Source organism: Gambusia affinis, linkage group LG04, assembly GCF_019740435.1.
Source record: "Gambusia affinis linkage group LG04, SWU_Gaff_1.0, whole genome shotgun sequence".
In the NCBI taxonomy this organism is placed as follows: Eukaryota; Metazoa; Chordata; class Actinopteri; order Cyprinodontiformes; family Poeciliidae; genus Gambusia; species Gambusia affinis.
The window spans coordinates 17,743,016-17,760,855 of record NC_057871.1 but is presented as its reverse complement, the minus strand read 5'-3'; the positions used below and the strand labels follow the sequence as shown (position 1 = coordinate 17,760,855).

General features: G+C 37.6%; 2 protein-coding genes across 4 annotated transcripts in view; one reads left to right on the top strand and one right to left on the bottom strand.

Moving 5' to 3' along the window:
- The first annotated feature begins 1,386 nt into the window (after positions 1-1,386).
- Positions 1,387-10,483, top strand: LOC122830084. The gene is made up of 6 exons (XM_044115138.1): positions 1,387-1,496; positions 1,709-2,026; positions 4,744-4,922; positions 5,027-5,069; positions 5,179-7,268; positions 7,353-10,483. Exons 2-6 carry the CDS (start codon positions 1,756-1,758, stop codon positions 9,162-9,164), a joined length of 4,395 nt encoding a protein of 1,464 aa, XP_043971073.1. The 5' UTR covers positions 1,387-1,496; positions 1,709-1,755; the 3' UTR covers positions 9,165-10,483.
- Positions 10,484-11,339: 856 nt separating this feature from the next.
- vwa11 (von Willebrand factor A domain containing 11) overlaps positions 11,340-17,840 on the bottom strand; it is a 92,522-nt gene continuing 86,021 nt past the window's right edge. For 2 of the 3 annotated variants that reach the window (XM_044115140.1, XM_044115141.1), the window contains 13 exons: positions 17,521-17,649; positions 16,895-17,078; positions 16,183-16,352; positions 15,983-16,095; positions 15,340-15,456; positions 15,068-15,241; positions 14,855-14,984; positions 14,598-14,750; positions 14,389-14,481; positions 13,931-14,202; positions 13,601-13,734; positions 13,086-13,245; positions 11,340-12,047 (listed from right to left, as the gene is read on the bottom strand). In XM_044115140.1, coding sequence (XP_043971075.1) covers positions 11,670-12,047; positions 13,086-13,245; positions 13,601-13,734; positions 13,931-14,202; positions 14,389-14,481; positions 14,598-14,750; positions 14,855-14,984; positions 15,068-15,241; positions 15,340-15,456; positions 15,983-16,095; positions 16,183-16,352; positions 16,895-17,078; positions 17,521-17,649 — 2,207 coding nt within the window. In that variant the 3' untranslated portion in view covers positions 11,340-11,669. The remainder of the gene's footprint in view (positions 12,048-13,085; positions 13,246-13,600; positions 13,735-13,930; positions 14,203-14,388; positions 14,482-14,597; positions 14,751-14,854; positions 14,985-15,067; positions 15,242-15,339; positions 15,457-15,982; positions 16,096-16,182; positions 16,353-16,894; positions 17,079-17,520; positions 17,650-17,840) is intronic. The other variant, XM_044115139.1, reaches the window with a different exon arrangement.

The window sequence follows — 17,840 nt, the reverse complement described above, 5'->3', positions numbered from 1 at the left end:
TTTGTTTTACATTCAAATCAATAGTATTCTTTTTTGCAGCACTTTTAGCTAAATTGTCAGCCAACAAATTACGATTCCAACATGGGAAGTGATCCATCCTAATTTGAAAACTCAGTGAGTTACATCCAATATATTGCCTTGAGTACTTAATGTGGTACTTGAATCTGAGCAAATCGTAACCGTCTTTTCTCTAACTACTCCAATCCACTGGAAAATTAAATTGCCATTAATTTGTCTGTTATTATTTTATTTTTCATAATATTTAAATCTGAAATTACAAAACACATACCTAGTTTATTATTTATCATTTTAGAGGCACCAGTATAGATCTGTATTCTCTGAATATTTCCTTCCTACTTATATTTCCAGCCATTTCTTACTAATTATCTCCTTCGTTTCATTAAACCAATCAACTACAACCTGTCCAAGTATCCATGAAGGGACAATGGTAATACCGCAGGACTAATTTGAAAGTTACCTATTACTACATTTATTACTTTATTCGGAATTAGCTATCCATCCAAAACCAATAACTCGTTTTATTTCTCTTTTCCTCGACAAGGTTGGAGAGTAATATGTCGACGATGATGTTGACTATATCTAATACTAGCCCAGTAAGTTATGGCTTGTTGTGCTTAAAAATACGATTGTCGAATTGAGACCAATTTCAGTCTCTCTATCTAGAAGATGAAATAAATGCGAGCATTACCGCCCCCAACTGGTTGAGTGTGAATTAGATAGACTTCTAATTTTCATTCTATCCTTGAAATGAAATATATTTCCTATTCTTTGCTTTCCTTACATGTTATTATAACGGAAGATATAGATAAGATAGATGTTATTCCCCCTGGGTGATATGCAGGGTAAAAAAAATACGAAAAACCTTTTTAGCATGAAAGATGTCCTGCGGTTACGTCTTAAATTACTTCCTGGTGAATGCGTTGTAAATTAATGTGGTCATGTTCACACTTTTTAAACAGAAAAGTCCAATAAGTTATTGTGATCAACATGAAACTCTTCAAGACTAGATTTTTGGGGCAAGTTAAACAGTTTCACAAACGTCTTTGGTTTACAATTCTCTTGATAGTAATCAATGTTTTTTCTAAGGGTTGTTTCAAGTTTGACAATGATACATAAATAGATAAACAAACAAACAAGCAAATAAATAAATAAATAAATACTTATCTGACGTTTATTTTAATATTTATTTATCACTTTTGTCAACAAAATATGTTTTTATTGAAACTTTGTAATTTCCGGGCGTTTGTATTAATAGGCTTGATTGAAAAGAAAAAGAAAAAGAAAAGAAAATCTCGTTATTCTGATGTTTTTCACGGTCCCACACTAGTGTCCACTAGATGGCAAAAGACGCGATTATTTTAATTCACCGAAGAAGAAGGAAGAGGCGGAAGTAGACATGTTTTAGCCACATTGTGGCATTGTGTGTGTCACGGAATGGCGCGTCTGTAGTTTCGGAGGTTTATGTAAACTCAAAGGTAATTGGCTGCTAATATTGGTTTTAATTTATTCTGGTGTTTTAGATCATTTTAAATCACAAATTAGGATAAGAGTTCGTGACCGGATATTAGCTCAACTCCAACCGTCATTTGATGTGCGTCACACAAAGCAGAGTCCGCGTCCTGTGCGTGTGAAGGAGCCATATTGGGTCAGCCGTTAATACCCTGTTTTTAATGCTTTCGTTCCACAGCTGAACTCGTCTGGGCATTAACTGAGGGGCCTCTAGATTTTATCAAGATGTCGGCGGATGATTTTCAGTCGAAGTATGCCTCCGTCATGGAGAGTATGTTGAAGAGCGCCATCGCGGAGACGACGAAACTTTTTGAAAACATGGTGGATGAGCTGAAGGAAGAAATTTCCAAGATCAAGAAGGAGAACGAGGACCTGAAAACGAGATGTTACCAATATGAGACTGCCAAAAGCCAACCGGTTTCTCACACAGGAGAAAGTCACTCTGTTACAGAACCAGGCGATGCCTCTGAGAAATGCGACACCGCTATACAGTGTGGTGAGTAGTTATCTTTGTTACATTAAGCATAGCGCAGTACTACTATTATTGACTTTGTTTTGTCGTTTAGATTTTTATAATAAGGCTCGGCAGAATTTCCACGTTATTTTGCTGGGTAACCTAAGCTCACGGCCGTTACGTAATCGCGGCGTAATGCCAGTCTTATCCGGAGGGTGGGATACATAAAAGGAGGGAAACCGTACTGTGGTCTTTCGGTGTAAGGAACAGGTGAAAGCGAAAGGGATTCCGCAGCAGTTTTCTGGCGCTATGGCTACTTTTACTAATCACATGACAAATGTCCTCATACGTTACACATTAACATTTTCTCTCATTCTCAAATTTTTTATTTATTTATTTATTTTTTTGTCTGGAGCGTAAGGAGATGAACGAACTAAAGGGCCAAGAACAAATTGAAAAGTTGTTGGATGCAGTGTTAGATGCTGGTTGTTTCTCATTTTCCTACTTTTATTGTTGTTCGTTTTGTATCCGAACGCATCCAAGTACAAAAGTCAAAGCAAAGGAGCAGTCTGGTACAGGACGTTTTGTACCGTTTTCTTACCCGCCTCGAGGACGTTTGGTGCCCACAGTAACAACCACTAATTAAAGTAGTTTCTTAAAATTGGCTGTTAGTACGGAAGCGTTATGGGACTCAAATGTTTACATCTGCAAAGGGTTTCTCCTTTATTAACTGGCCCAAACCAGCATAAGAATCAAATGAAGTGAGTTGTATATAAAACCTTCAAAAATAATACAGGATTATATTAAATTGTATTACGTTATATCTTTGATTATTCCTTTGCAAGTTATTAAAGTACTTAACAGAGAAGATAAACTCACACATTGTTTTATTTTTCATGGGTACACGTTATAGTCTTAAAAAGGTGTATTATTATTATTGTTGTTATTATTATTATTATTTTTTAGCTTTATGTCATGGTATGTTATTCCTTCATCAAAAACAGTCACTTGATTGTGCTGTGAAATGGAAAAATACATAAATCCAGCCTTTAAAATTATATTTATATATTTTTGTCAATTATAACATTTCAAGTTTAACAGAAAAAGATTGCAAATACATTGCAATTAAATTCAATTTAAAATAGTCAGTCATTGATATATTACTGGATTAGACAGCACCTGACTGTCGCACATGTGCCATTGCTATGCACTGTGTCAGGAATATTGGTGATCAGGAAAATGTCACAATCATACAAAAAAATCTACATTTCATGTAAATGTTTTTTAGCTCTACAACATTTTGCCTAAAACTGTCTCACTGCTGCCCCTCTTTAGGTCAAATGATAATTAAGCTTGTAAATGTTTCTATTGGTTACAACAGTACGGCTTAGTACAACTTTGTCACAGAACAGGTTCTTGTATTAAAGCTTCTCACCCAGACACACCAGTGCTTGGTGGTAAATCCGTAGTTGCCACCAGGCAAGCTCCCCGCTGTGAATGCACAGGCTAGAAAGTACGGACACTGATGTTGATAGGTAAAAGGTTTCCCTATAATGTTAGGATGTTCTCCAGCATTAGCTTACATGTTGTGCAGAGAAGGCTGTGAGCAGGACATACATGAGTGCTAAGATCCTCCTCCTGTCTCTGATTGGTTGTTTCTAACCAGGAGCTGTGCATTTTCCACAGATAGTCGTAGAATTACTTCGGAAGAGGCACAGCAGAACGATTTTTATTTATTTATTTTTTAATGATCAACTATCTCAAAATTTAGTCAGGACATGTTAATAGTTGTAACAAGTATGTTTTTTTTTTTGTTTTTTTTTTTTAAAAAGGAAGTAGTTACTGTATTTAACTACAAAGTTTCACACTTGTTTTATATGAGAGTGAGAAACATACCCTCTTGTCAATACTAGACACTTTTAAACTATATACTTAAAATGCACACTATATTTCAACTGTCGGGTTAAGTGTAAAGGACCGCGTTCCTGCTGCTTTTATTTTTGCTTATTTTATATTGTTAAAATTTTATTTTCCTGCTGGAGAACCCTCTGTTCCCCTACTGGGACTTTTAAAGAGATGCTATTTTACTCTGACACCTCTCGTCTGTCATTTATTTTCCATTATTTATTTCTAAATTGCTCTCTCGCTTGTTATACATGGTTTAAAAGTCTCGTAAAAATGTGTCAGGCTTCTGCTGTCGATCTTGGATGGTGGAGTAGGGATATGACTCACTACATGTTTTATGTGGCTACACCAGTTAGTCATGTGCTGAATAAAACTTATGCAATACATGAGTTGTCTTTCTGTTTTATATACTAAGCACTTTTCTCTAAACACTAACAATTAATGGAAAGCGCTAAAGCAGCATGTTTGGTAGGCCAACATGCCCTCTGACTGTATTAACAAATCAAAACTACAGTATGAGGTTTCAGACATTTTTGCAACATGATTTGAATATCTTTTCTCTTCATAATTGAAAGCATCCTTTGTTACCTTCTGCACAGTTGGTCATAAAAACTCCTAAAAATATATACTATTGAATTTGTAATGAGAAAATATGAGCAAGTTTTGGGGCTTTAAATTATATTACTCATTTCTGCAAAAAAAAAAGGAAAAGTTATTCTAAAGGCAGCAATGTATATTAACTTTATTATTCAAAACATTCCCAATTTTGTTATTAACTTCAGTCTACCATGTCAAATTGTGTTTGTGTCTGAAACATAAATTATTTGTACTGATATTTTTATTCATATTTACAGATCTTGTTCCTTGCCGAACAATTCTGGTGGAGGAATGTGAACCATTAATGCGCACAGAACTGGAAAGGCACGGTCAGCAATGCAACCATAAGTGGAACAACTACAGTTTACAAGAGCACAACTATGTCAGTTATAGAGACAGAAATTCTCAGATGGAGTTTGTAGTTGTCAAGGAAGAGGTGTGTTTTTAAACTTGGTACTTAAAGTAATTCCTATATTTTTCTTGGAAAATGTATTATTTGTTAAATTCCTGCAATAATCTTACTGCCATTCTTCTCTGCAGTCCCAGTTCAAGCAAGAAGATGATGACCCTGAATTTGAATCAGGTGGGGTGTGATAATCGGAGCCTGCATTTTTTTTATGCCATATACTCAAATTTTTATGTTTGTTGTAAACTAAATTCTCTTTATCATTTATAATTTTTGTGTTAACCAGGTTCATTTGGGGCTTCTGTTGGTGGAGCTCCAATTGGAAGACCAAACTTAAACAATTCTTCAACTGCCCAAATAACAGTACCTCAGAAAATGAACAATCCGGTGGTTTTACATTTGCCCTGTTTAGAAACTGAAAGTTCACAGGTAACACGCAACCAGTCCACTGGCATGCAGCAGTCCTTGGTTATTTCACTTAAAGATGCCCTGAGGGACGATATTAAGGAAGAGTCGGAAATAGTGGAAGTGGCAAAACAAGGACTCGCAACATCTGAGGGCAAACAAATGGTTCCTCACACGGACAGTGGAATAACACATAATAAGCAAACCCATTTAGAGTCTGCATCAGTCAACGCAAACATGGCAGGTGAAGAATTAAACAAAGAAGTCCCTGAAGGGGAAGATAATTCCAAGCCCAAATCTTCTACAGGTCGCAAAAGAGGACGCCCACCAAAGAAAACTAGGCAAAAACAAGCTCTTCCTACTTCAACAGATAAAGATCCAAAACACCAGGTGGACTTAAAGACAAAGGAGATGACGCGTTCTTCACCATCATTGGTGACTTCATCTGTCATGAGTTCATCAATCAGAGAGAGTGCAGATACTTCTTTGAAAGACAACATCATAGATGTTGAATCTTTGAGTTGCAGCTTTTCCTCTGGAGAGCAACCCACATTTGAATTGCAAGAGCATTGCCCAGAAGTCAAAAAAGACATGACAGCAGATAAAACACCAACCACCTCATTGGCTGTACCACTACAAGCATCTTCAGGTTTGCTCAAAGCTTGCCAGACTTCGGTTAGCCTTCAGGATGCCTTGCTGCTCGTTGAAGCTATGAATCAGTCAACTTTGGAAAAGATTGATCTCCCATTAAAAGTCACATCACAGCCTCAGATCATGTCCAGTTCTGTTTCTTCTGTGAGTTCCTTCAAAGCAGTAGTTGAGACCCCAACAGTGCAACAGATGGCTCCTGTTGAAACTCTGTTCATGTCGACTAAGACATCATCTGCGTCTGCCGATTTAACAGCTCCCTCTTCATCAAAAGTAGACCTTCAAAATGCTGTCGTCACGCTACAACCATCACAGTTGCCTCCAAGTTGTACTACATCATCATCTTTGTCGTCGGCTTCTGCTACTCAGACTGTCATAAAGTCACTGCCGCTTCCTCTGATCCATAGGCCAGCACCCAATAAAGGGCCTCGTACAATAATTATTCTCCCAAGACCTTCTCTTACATCTGATATTACCAAAGCAGGGTCTCAAACCCCACGTTCTCCAGTTAAACCAGCAACTTTGAACAAAAGTTATCTACCTCCATTATCTACAGCAGCTACGCCTCCCCTTTCTTCAGTTTCCAAAAAAACTATTAAAGTTGTCTACAGGAAGCAGGATCCTGTCATGTCTTTACAGTCAAGCACCATCTTTACAGATCATCAGTATGTGGCACCTCAAACAATAACTATTGTTTCAAAAGCGATGCCATCTGGAGTCTCCAGAGAACCTGAGACGATTGCTCTTGCAGCAAGCCTGGATGACAAGGAATTTGTTGCTCCTGTTAATCCAGAATCATCAGAACGCTTGATGTCTGAGTTACAAGAATCAAGTTCATCTTATTCAGGTCATGCAACATTATCTAAAAAATTATACAGCACAACTGACAACCTCAACTCTTCTGGACAAATTAGCTCTAATGCTAAAAGTACAATAGCTTCCATTCAAGAACATTCAGGTTCAGAATTTCCAGCTGATGGAGTACCACCATCGGTATCTTCGGCTTTAACCCAAGCTACTGAGCGCAAACTCAGAGCAGTGGTCAGATTAACTCGACTCCCGTTGTCCATTTCCACCAAAGAATCGGTCTTAATCTCAACGTTGGTATCCAAAGGTATCGTACAAGAAAAGTCATCATATGCTCATGTCTCAGATGAGGCAGATCGACTAACTCCTGATTTGGAACAGGACATTTTATGCAGTGACATGGAGGACGAACAAGAATGTCCTTTCATAACACAGGAGGACACATCTGACCCACATGTTCAGATGAGTAAAGCTCAGTTTCTAGCCAAACTCTCTGTGTCACCTTTGGAAAATGAGGTAAGCTATGCAAATGGATAAATACAATGAAGTGTTTCTATTTTCTGTTTGGGTTGTACTAAATTCATATTTTCTTTTTTACAGTCCAACGTTAATGAAATTTCAAATGCCAAATCCATTGTTTCCCGTCTACGTAGTCATCTGCAGGCTCATGTGGAAGCAAAAAGAAGTTCGACAAAACAGGTTGCAGGAGAAGAAATGTGGACTGAGAACAAAAACAAGAAACCACAGTTAATTGTTCAAGACTCAACCAAAATACCAGCTCGAGCTCTTTATATTGTCTCTCCAAGTAAGATTGCTTGTATGCAGAGTTTAGGACTTCACAAGGGTGGTGGTGAACTAAGTGGTACTTCTAGAATGTCAGGATCTACAAAAGAATCACCTAATGTGGTTTTTAAGAAGCACTGCTCAGGTAGACGTAGTGTTATGAAGTCTATATCTGGAAGTCAAAGGCAGTTGAGCCCTCCAAAAGAAAGTACAAGCATAAATGTAACTAAATCAACTTCTGTGAGCCCAAAGAAGCCCCCTTCAAATGAAAATGATGCAATTTCACTAGTTAAAAGGTCCAGTTCTGTCAGTCCCAAGAGACCCACTTATATAAGTTTTAAAATAACAGGAAATGATTCTACCCCTATAAGTGCAAAATCCAATTCACTGAGTCCTAGGAGGTTAAGCAAAGTATCTTCTAGTCCCGAAAAAAGAAAATCTAGTGCAGATGAAAACAACTCAAGCCCCGAGATGTCGAGCACCCAAAGTTGTTCTACATCACCTAAATCCAACCCCAAGACAAAATCCATGAAAAGGGAATACAGTCCTTTCACTCCTAGGAGGTATATTGTAACTGCAGACAGTTCTATTACTGAGATAACTAAGAGTGAACCTGAATCCCCCAGTCCAAAGTGTCTTAAAATGGCAAAAAATGATCCTAGTCCCTCAATGACTGTAGAATCCAATCCTAAGAAACCCAGACAACTTCAAGGCCATTGTGGTCGGAAAACAAACCATAAAGTTGCAAGTGCCAAGAAATTGACCAATGCAGCTAAAGGTAGGAGAAGAGTTGGGAAGAAAAGAGGTAGCTATAAAAAGAAAAAGCTGGAGTTACCAGTGATTTCATCAGGGGTTGTGAAGAAGTGGCGAGCTAAAGTGTGGTATCCTCCTATGCTTCCGCCCAATGAAAAACCCATGACGGACATAATAAGGCCACCACCTCTAAAGGTAGAATACAGAATTCCAGATATACCCCTTAGTGCACCACCTATTGTGTCACCCTTACAGCCATTGGCTGTCATCGGCAGGCATCTGCTGAGGAATCAGTGTGGAGAATGCGGCCGTGTTTTTAGCAACAGCAATGCACTTGAGAGCCATGTCAGTCTCCATAGAATATACCGGCCTTTCTCCTGTAAACTCTGTGGGAAGTACTTCCCAGACTCCAAGACTTTTAAACGCCACGATCGGGTACATCGCAACGGCAGGATTCACGTCTGCCAACATTGCGGGAAGGGCTTTGTTTATCGTTTTGGTCTAAGCAAACACATCCAAATGGTCCATGGCAGGATAAGACCTTTTATCTGCCAGGTATGCGGCAACGGCTTCTACACCAAACGGGATGTAGAAATCCACATACGGATCCACACTGGAGAGAAACCTTTCCAATGCCACATCTGTGAAAGGAGATTTACAAGGAAAGTGGAGTTGAATGTGCATTTGCGGTGGCACAATGGAGAAAAGAGACACTGGTGTCAATATTGTGGTAAAGGATTTTTAGATTACAACAACCTGAAGAGACACAGATATACCCACACTGGGGAGAAACCATATTCCTGCCCACACTGCCCCAAGAACTTCACTCAGACTGGTCACCTGAAAAAGCACGTTAAAACTGTGCATAAAAAATAAAATGTTTTTTATGCACAAAATAAAATGTTTTTTATGCATGTAAAAACATTTTTTACATGCATCAAAAATGTTTTATGCATGTAAGGGTTTGGGAAAATAAAACAAAAATGGCAAAGTGTATAATGTGAACATAGATGCATTGACGAGCCCTTAAATTCCAATAGAATTTGCACAAAATAGATGCATCTTTTAGAAGATAGGTTGATATCTTATTTTTTTTAAAACTGTTATATCTGGCACAGTGTGCTTTTTATAGTGTAGCAAGAAAAAACTTGTTGGTATCTTTGCTGTTTAAAATAATTAATCTGGAATTTAAAGACAAAGTTATGCAAACTTGTGCTTTTTTATTTTGCGGTGGGAAAGTAGCTGGTTTTACTTAATTTGTGAGTAACAATTACCAGATTTGTGGTAACCCTTTTTTTTATTATTGCTTGCCATAGCTTTGAAGGAGTATGTCATAGGAAAATTATCTATTACATACTGAATGCTTTGTAAATTTCCAAGAGTCTGCAAGTTGTAGCTCTTAGATGATTGTTTTAAATTATCCAGTGACAAGTATTTGACTCGCTCTCCCGTAACCTCACACACACAATTAAAATATTTAACAAGACTTAATGCAACATTGGCATTTGAACCAGCAGTGAGTGCATTGTTTATCTAAATATAATTATTTTTATTTAAGAGAATTTTTTAATATTGTAATTTGTTTCATTATGTAGCTTTGTCAGGCTTAATGTTAGACTCTTGAATTGACTTGCTTTTACAGTAATTCAATACAAGTATGTAAGCACTTAATGTATCAACATCAGAAGAGCTGTAAATGTTTTTTTGCTTCATCTCCTGTTTACACTGCTCATGGCAATAATTTTTTTATAAACGGCTTTTAATTCATTTCGATATCAGGTTATGAACAGTTTGAGCAGAAAAAAAGTGTTGTGATATCAGTGTGTGATTTTGAGCATGCTTTAAGTTTATTTTGACTTCATTTCATGCCTTAGTTGAACTTTTTTGTTGAACAGGAAAAAGAAGCACTTCGGCAATGCTTCAGTGTCTGCTGATTGAGGCAAAGAAGAAAGCAGAAAAGTATTAAATTTAATCCTATGATTACTGTTGCATTGCAAAAGTAGTAATACTTTACTAATTGCCTAAGTTTTTTTTGTTTTGTTTTTTTCAGTGCACAAGATATTAAAATGTTTTAAAACATTCGATATGTAAGTTATGGAAGACTGCTGTATATATTGTAAAGTTACTGATTTCTGTCAATTTCAGATGGATATTTTGTTTGAAGAAATAATAAATGTCTTTTACAAAAGTCTAAGTGTCCTTTTATCCTGTAGACTTGGATTTATGCTACTACGTGATATAAAACTTGAAGTTGTGAAATGACTTCAGATAGCTTAGTAGGTATTTTGGATATGACTTACTAACAAGGTATTAGGGGAAGTCCAGAGCTGTCCCATACTGACCCCTTACCTGGAATGAGGTAAGAGGTGTAAGTGTCCCCAGAAAGATCTAGGTGTTGTTGCTGCTTTACCCATGTTTAGGGTCACCACCTAGACCTGCTTACTGCTGTTATTTGACTTTGGACAACCTTTAGGCAAAAATGTTTGTCCACATATGAAGCTATAGGACTGTGTAATGTAATCAGAATCTTAAAACCTATAATCAGGCCATTAGATTTTGTCTTTTCAAGACAAATGGAAACAGATTTTTAAATGAGAACTGTTAAAATGGCACGTAAAAATTATGCATTTGAAGAATGTAAAACTAGGTAGAGATTCCAAAAATCCAACCACTTAATCTGACGATCATAAACCTCTGAGGTTTGTCATTGTTTTTTTTAAGGGATGAGTATTTGGCATTTATGATCTCAAACAGTTTCCAGGGTAACAAAAATGCAAATGTTTAATGTTTATAATCCCTTCAAAGAAAAGCTGCAAGTCTAAGTTTCTTTGTTTGCTACACTTCAAATATTGCAAAACCCAACATGCAATGCATCATAACCTTTTTGAGATAAAAAGGAATTACTCTCAAGCTGTCTTTAATCCCATATGAAGAAGAGGTTTACTTGCAACCGCTGCAGTGTTTTTTTTTTTCAATATTCAATCGACTATTTTACATTGCGTCAGAAAGTGGTTCATACTTTTAGCACTGTAAATGACAAGGCAACTGAAGCATCTTCTAATGTGCTATTTAGTTAAAGGAGGTAAACTCCAAAACATCAGTAAAACATGTATGAATAAAACATCAAGTACAGTAATGGGGAAAAAGTATATAATAGCAATACATTTGTTGAGGTGTCTTCTTTCTGTCTCGGGGCTTGTCCTGCTAGGAAAGCTAGTACAGACACTGAAATAAACCCAAAAAGGAGAATGTTACAAGAACAATATCCATAGTTTAGTCTGTAATAAACACTCAAAAAACGGAAATAGTGAAATGCTCCATTTCATGTGGTAATACATCAATTATTTGATTAACATTTCTTATGATATCCTGTAAACTTATTTAAAGCCTTACCACAAAAACAGAAGCCAAAAAGCAAAGCCATAGTGGCAATGACAGAGTTGTAGTAGGAAAGCTGTGTGAACGAACGATCGAGTGGTAGCATTTGCCCACATTGCCAGCCTTATCCACAGCTGCAATCTCGACGATTTGAGAACAGCAGGAGGCGCTGTAGTGCGATTGGACGACGGAAGCATTCAGAGTGGTGTGTGAAAAATTCCCATTGCCTTGAATCAAGGAAATGCTTTGAATCCCAGTGCCGTTTTCATCAGTGAAGTTGGCAGAGAGCTCCCACTGAAAAGGTCCACATTCTGAGACATCACGAGGGCAATTTGCCACTACGGTCGTCACTTCACACTTTGGCGGAATAAAATCTGTGATCTGTGCAAAATGCAGAAAGAAAGTTGACTGTTACATACTGTGATTCTTTGTCATGTCCACAAAGCCCTAATAAAGTTGGGTTTTTATGATTAATCACTTTAATTTGGAATAAAATGCCACAGTGACAGTCTTAATCTTGGATTTAAAAAGGCACAGGTCAGTGATTGGTCCAGAGGAAACTTGTCCTATATGTCGTGAGCAAGAAAGCCCACCGTTTAATATTTAGTTATTGATATATTAAAAAATAACTCAGACTCAGTAACTTACCTCAGATATAAAAACTCAGTAACTCAGAAGTATAGGGTGGGGCAAAGCCAATAGAAGCTACTCTATTCTAAAATGGACTGGCAGCCAGTGGAGGGAGGTCATAACGAGATGTGCTCTCTCCTGGGAGTACCAGTTCAAGACCTGGATCAGTTGAAATTTTAACACTCTTGTGTGGACTTTTAAGAACTGAAGTGGCCTTTCAAATCAGTATGGTATTCTAAGAAAATATCACTTTTTGGTTAGGCTTAAAAGTCTATTTCTAGAGCTTATGCAAATGTTTGGTGCATTTGGTAATCCATTTAATGTAAGAGCAAAACTCAAGACAAACCAACTTGGCCTAAAGTGTTTCAGTTCAGTATTTTATAATGAAAAGTTCCCCAACATGAAATTTACTATAGAATGTGAAGAAACTCCCTCCAAACTGAGGAGATCCATGGGCCTCTTTCTCTGGTTATTTAAGATTTGCCAGTGCTTGACTTTATTTAGCAAAGATAAAATGTTGAAAATATGACTTTTTGGACTATAGTTCTGTCCAAATTTGATCTGAGCCTTGACTTAGAAAATCATGTTTTCAAAGTCAAGTTGCATTAGTTCAAAAGCAACTTTTGAACTAATGACATCAGTTGTCATTTTTAATGTGGACGTCTTTTCATTTTTTACTTATTAGCCACATTTTCAATTTGTATGAACGTTTTAGACAAATGTTCTTTGCAGATGTTATTTGTACATAAATCAGAATAATGTTTTCCTGATGAGCATATGTCATCTTACCTTGTTGACGACAGACAGTCTCAGAACAGCGTAATTGGAGTCAATGCCACTTGATGATTTGGCTTCAATAGTCAGAGTGACATCAGTGCCTGATTCTGTGTCAGCAGTTGGTGTAATAGTCAGCGTAGCATTAGCATATTCTCCACTTAGCAAAGTGAGCCTGTCAAAAGATGTAAAAATTTGTTTTAAAATTATGTTGAAAGAATTTGTGAACTTCAGTGTTAAGAAAGATTGTTCATCATAGCATTGACATACTTCAACTAAAAAGAGAATTTGCATTATTCTCATTTTTACAATTATCAGTTAAATTCTTAGTTTTTTTTTTAACTTGTATATTGCCTATTTTGCAATATGTAGGCCAAATTTAACTGCTCCTTAGTTTAGTAGATTCATATGAGTCTTACATAGATGCTTCATATCACATTGGAAATGTTTTCCTCCCACCCCAAACCTATCAAGTCAGTTTTATACAGGAACATTTTGGAAAGGAACCATGTAAAACAGATTTTTCTCACGTTTTTGGGTATGACATAGGAAAGTCTCTGTCATTTCGGGCGCTGATGGTGTATGTACCCCCTTCACTTTGGGTCATCACTTTGAAGGGAAGTTTGAAAGTTTCCCCTGGCTCAACACTGTTTTCAACTGCAGCCTTGAGAAAGAAGAATCACGGCACATTGTTAGGGAGGACCGGTTTCTATCTTTTCACACCAAAAATATATTTTAATGTTCTTACATACAATACGAGGCACAGAGTGTATGTTTTTTATTCAAACATATATATGTTTGACTGTCATCAGTCAAACATATGTATTTGGAGGATGTGAAGAGATACCGCAAGAACAGACCTGGATATTAACTTTGGAGACGGACATCTGGGTGGTAGATTGTCTCTGAAATGTGCTGTTAGACACTGTGTCCATTCCTTTCAGAATGAGCACAAACTCCCCATCAGGAACGGCATCAACCGTGACCAGGATCTCTCCATTCCCCATGTCAGTCATTGTGCCATTGGTTACAACCTCTGGACCAGACATTGTTACCAAGCCAACCTCTTCGATAGTTGTTGAAGTTGGACCTTTTCTTCCTATTACTGAGAGCATCAGGGTGGCAGGCTGATCTGTTTTTTTATTTGAAAAGAAATTTGTTTTAGTTTTGATTTACCTTTTTATTATTATTATTTCCTACAACATAAGATAGAGATTGCAATTTTTTCTCATGAAGAGCTCTAAACTTCAATAAATAAATTTCCATATTTCACTTTAGAATACTGTACATAGAAAAAATACAGAACCGTGCTGTGTACCTGCTCGTGGACGTCCACTGAGTACTGCATACCCTGAGTGAGGTCCTGTGAACTTTTCGACAAAGTCATAGATAAACGTAATTGTGCTCTGGCCTGGAAACAAGCAAACAAATAAAATTAGGATAAATTCAGAATAGATCAGATGCTACTGGTGCATTAACTTCATTTAGAGGTAACAATAAAAGTTTAACAAATATATTATATCTTACCTGTGACTTTGAGTGTGTATGGCTGACTGGATTTGATGTTGATCTGCCAGGTTCCTGACTGCTTGTCAGCATACAGACGGATTCTTCTGAGGTTACCGACTGTGTGGATGGTTCCCAGTTTACCACTCGCTTCAGTGTCAGTCTGGGTGACACCTACAAATGTGAAATATGCAACATTAGTCAGCGTGGTTGTTCTCAGAGAACAGACAGACATTCTGTCGGTTCTATCTGAAATTTTCTTTAAACCTATGAGTTACCAGCAGGATTGGTCAATGTAAAAGTTAGTGATGTTCCTGTGACGTAGATAGTGATGTTTTTCAGAGATTCATCCAACACAAAAGGGAAAGTCTCCTGCTCTGCAACAGCAGCTCTCTGAAGAACTGTTACCTGCCGGAAGGATGGATAATTCATCTCGTAGTTCTTTAAACCAGTTCAATAACTTCCAGACTAATACAGGTAAGTAATCTTACCAGAGCAGAAGTTGAGGTGTCAAGGATAATATCTGTAGCCTGAGGGAGTTGGGACTTGGAAACCTCGATAGCCTGGCCTCCAGATGCCAAAGCCAAGTCTTTATAGTCTTCGAAGGAGGAACTTGCTAGAGACCGCCGCCGCCTCCCGCTTCTCCCCGTCATAAAGAATGACACCTATAGAAAAGATATCATGGAAAGATTAGAACCTTAATATCCCTGATTTTGTAGACTTGCTATGCTTATGTCATTGTTTAGTGCTTTTTGATGTTTACCGTTGATTTGGTGCTCCTCATGAGAGCAATGATTGTGTCTTTCAGGGCAATGTCTTTGGCTATAGCATCAGTGAAAACATAGATGTTGGATGAGGAAGGGGCTCCAGTGAGAGCCAGCTGAAAGAATGAAAAGTTCAAAGTGATGATTACTTTGAATGAAAAGTTCAAAGTAATCGTCAGTTACTTTCAAAGTAACTGATGATTCGCATTAACTTTTAATGCTTCCAATAGGAATGCACCGATTGCAGTTTTCTGGCTGATAGCCAATTACCAATCTTTAAAAAGCCTAACCTGCTGATTCCTATTTTGGCCGATACTAATGAAATGTTGTTAAAATTAGCAAAAAAGTCACTGGGTTGGCAACAGTGGGGTCACTATTCTCAAGTGCAAACCTGCAGACATGACCTGGTGGGCTGGTCTGTCAGTCAAACTTCTCTCACAGGAGAGCAGAAGAGGATGGTGGCTGATTTTTGCTGAGGTAGATAAACTCGGAGGATGAGATTGGCTCTTCAGATGTAAGTATCAGACTATCACCGATCTCCCAAAATTAAGGAAATTGGTGCCAATAAATCAGCTGGTCAATAAATTGGTGCACGGCTAGTTTCCAGTTGAAATTTTAAAACATCACAGTCGGTTCATGTACCTGAAGTCCTGATAGGCACATCTCTGGTATGTCTCCACCACCTGTTGCTTTGAGCTTGGAGATTTCTCTTTTCATTTTCTCAGCATCAGTTGTCCTGATCATAGGTCCAAACTCTACAAATACATGCATAATTGAGCCAAGCACAAAGACTAACCTTTAAGCATCTCCATTTAGGATTAGTAAGGTAAAATTGTTCATACCTGGGTCATTAAAGGGCACGAGGATGTACTCAGATGGTTCATCTTGTGTTCCCTTTTTGCTGTCAATGATTTTATACATAACCGACCTAGCTGCTTCAATATCATCTGACATGCTCCCGGTGGTGTCAATGACAAAGCACACCACAGATGAACGATCAATCCCCATCATTCTATGAGAAAAAACAAGCACATTTTTTAATTGCAAAATTTACTTTCAGGCAGTTTTGTACGCTGACATACCATAATAACCACCTGCCTAATGTGTTCATTCACCATTTGCAGCCAAAACATCTCTAACCAGTCAAGGCATGGGTTCCACAAGAGCCCAGAGAGAGAGCTATGATATCAGGCTCCAAGATGTTAATAGCCAACCCTTCTATGTCCACCAAATCTGAAGATGAAACCTCCATGTATTGGACTTGTCTGTACAGTCAAACTCAGATGTTTTCTTTGGCTTGAAAGTATGTAGATAGGCAGTCAACTTTCAAGATTCCCAAAGCATTTCCAAACTATATTTACTCATCTTGAAGAATGGACCACATGGGCCGTCAATGTCCCTTGGCTGCCCATGACTCTGAATTTTTGTTTGGGTTCTGACATACCACACTGACTAATAGGTAGGATTAAGTGTTACTTCCTCAGTCGGTGATTCTAAGGTTATGTCTGTTTAGTGTATTATGTCTTTTTTAAAAATCTTTAAATCTTGTTATACCTCAAAAAGTCATGGTTGCCTGCAACCAAACGAATGTCTTCTAACAGTTGGAGGCTGGCGGCTACTGCTGCATTTACAGCAGCATCGTGAAACTCCTTATTAGAGCTGCGCTCATCTTTGCTGATGCCTCCTCGAGGAACTGTGGTGCTGGTGAGATCAGATTCACCTCCATGGCTACATTTGCCTGAAACAAGACAGGAGCAAGAAGATAAACTGGGTCATAATAGACACCTATCTGTGGAGTATTAAACTAACTTTTAAACATTAATACTGTCTTCAAGAATTTAGATACAATTGACTTGGAGAAAAGACTGCATGCTAGTTTTTCATGCTAAGTAATGGAAAGTATTTGAAGAAAGAAATAAAATTATGTGCTGCCTAAGATTTCTCAAAATACATTCCTCTGTTTTTTTGCAGGACCATGTCAAAAATGACAACATTTAGACTTCTCCTATAAGATTTTGCATGGTTGCATTCAGACAGAGTACTTAACAGTGGACAATAGATGTTCCACATTTTCCTGGAGTTACTTAACAACAAACTTTCAGAATTTTTTAACTTCCTTACGACTCTGGGACTGGATGATTGTGTTGTTTTAGATTTTTTGTAAATATGAGATAATATACCTTTAGGTTTCTGAGAAGAAAGGATTCCCATATAGCCTGATGTGAGTTTCTTCTCATTCAGGATGTTGGAGAGAATTTGATTAGGACATTTTCTATTGGCACAGTCTCTGCAGGTCGGAGTGTTCACATCTGCACAAAAGAAAAAAACAAAGATGGCAGTGGAATTCCACAATTTTAAAATTCTATTTTGTCAGGTGAGAAACTGTAAAAACACTTGCTAATTTATTTCATTGGCTAAATGTTTCTGAAGACTTCCTTAGCCAAAAGGAAGCAATCTTTGCACTTTGGACACCTGAGTGTTTTACAGGAAAGGATGACAT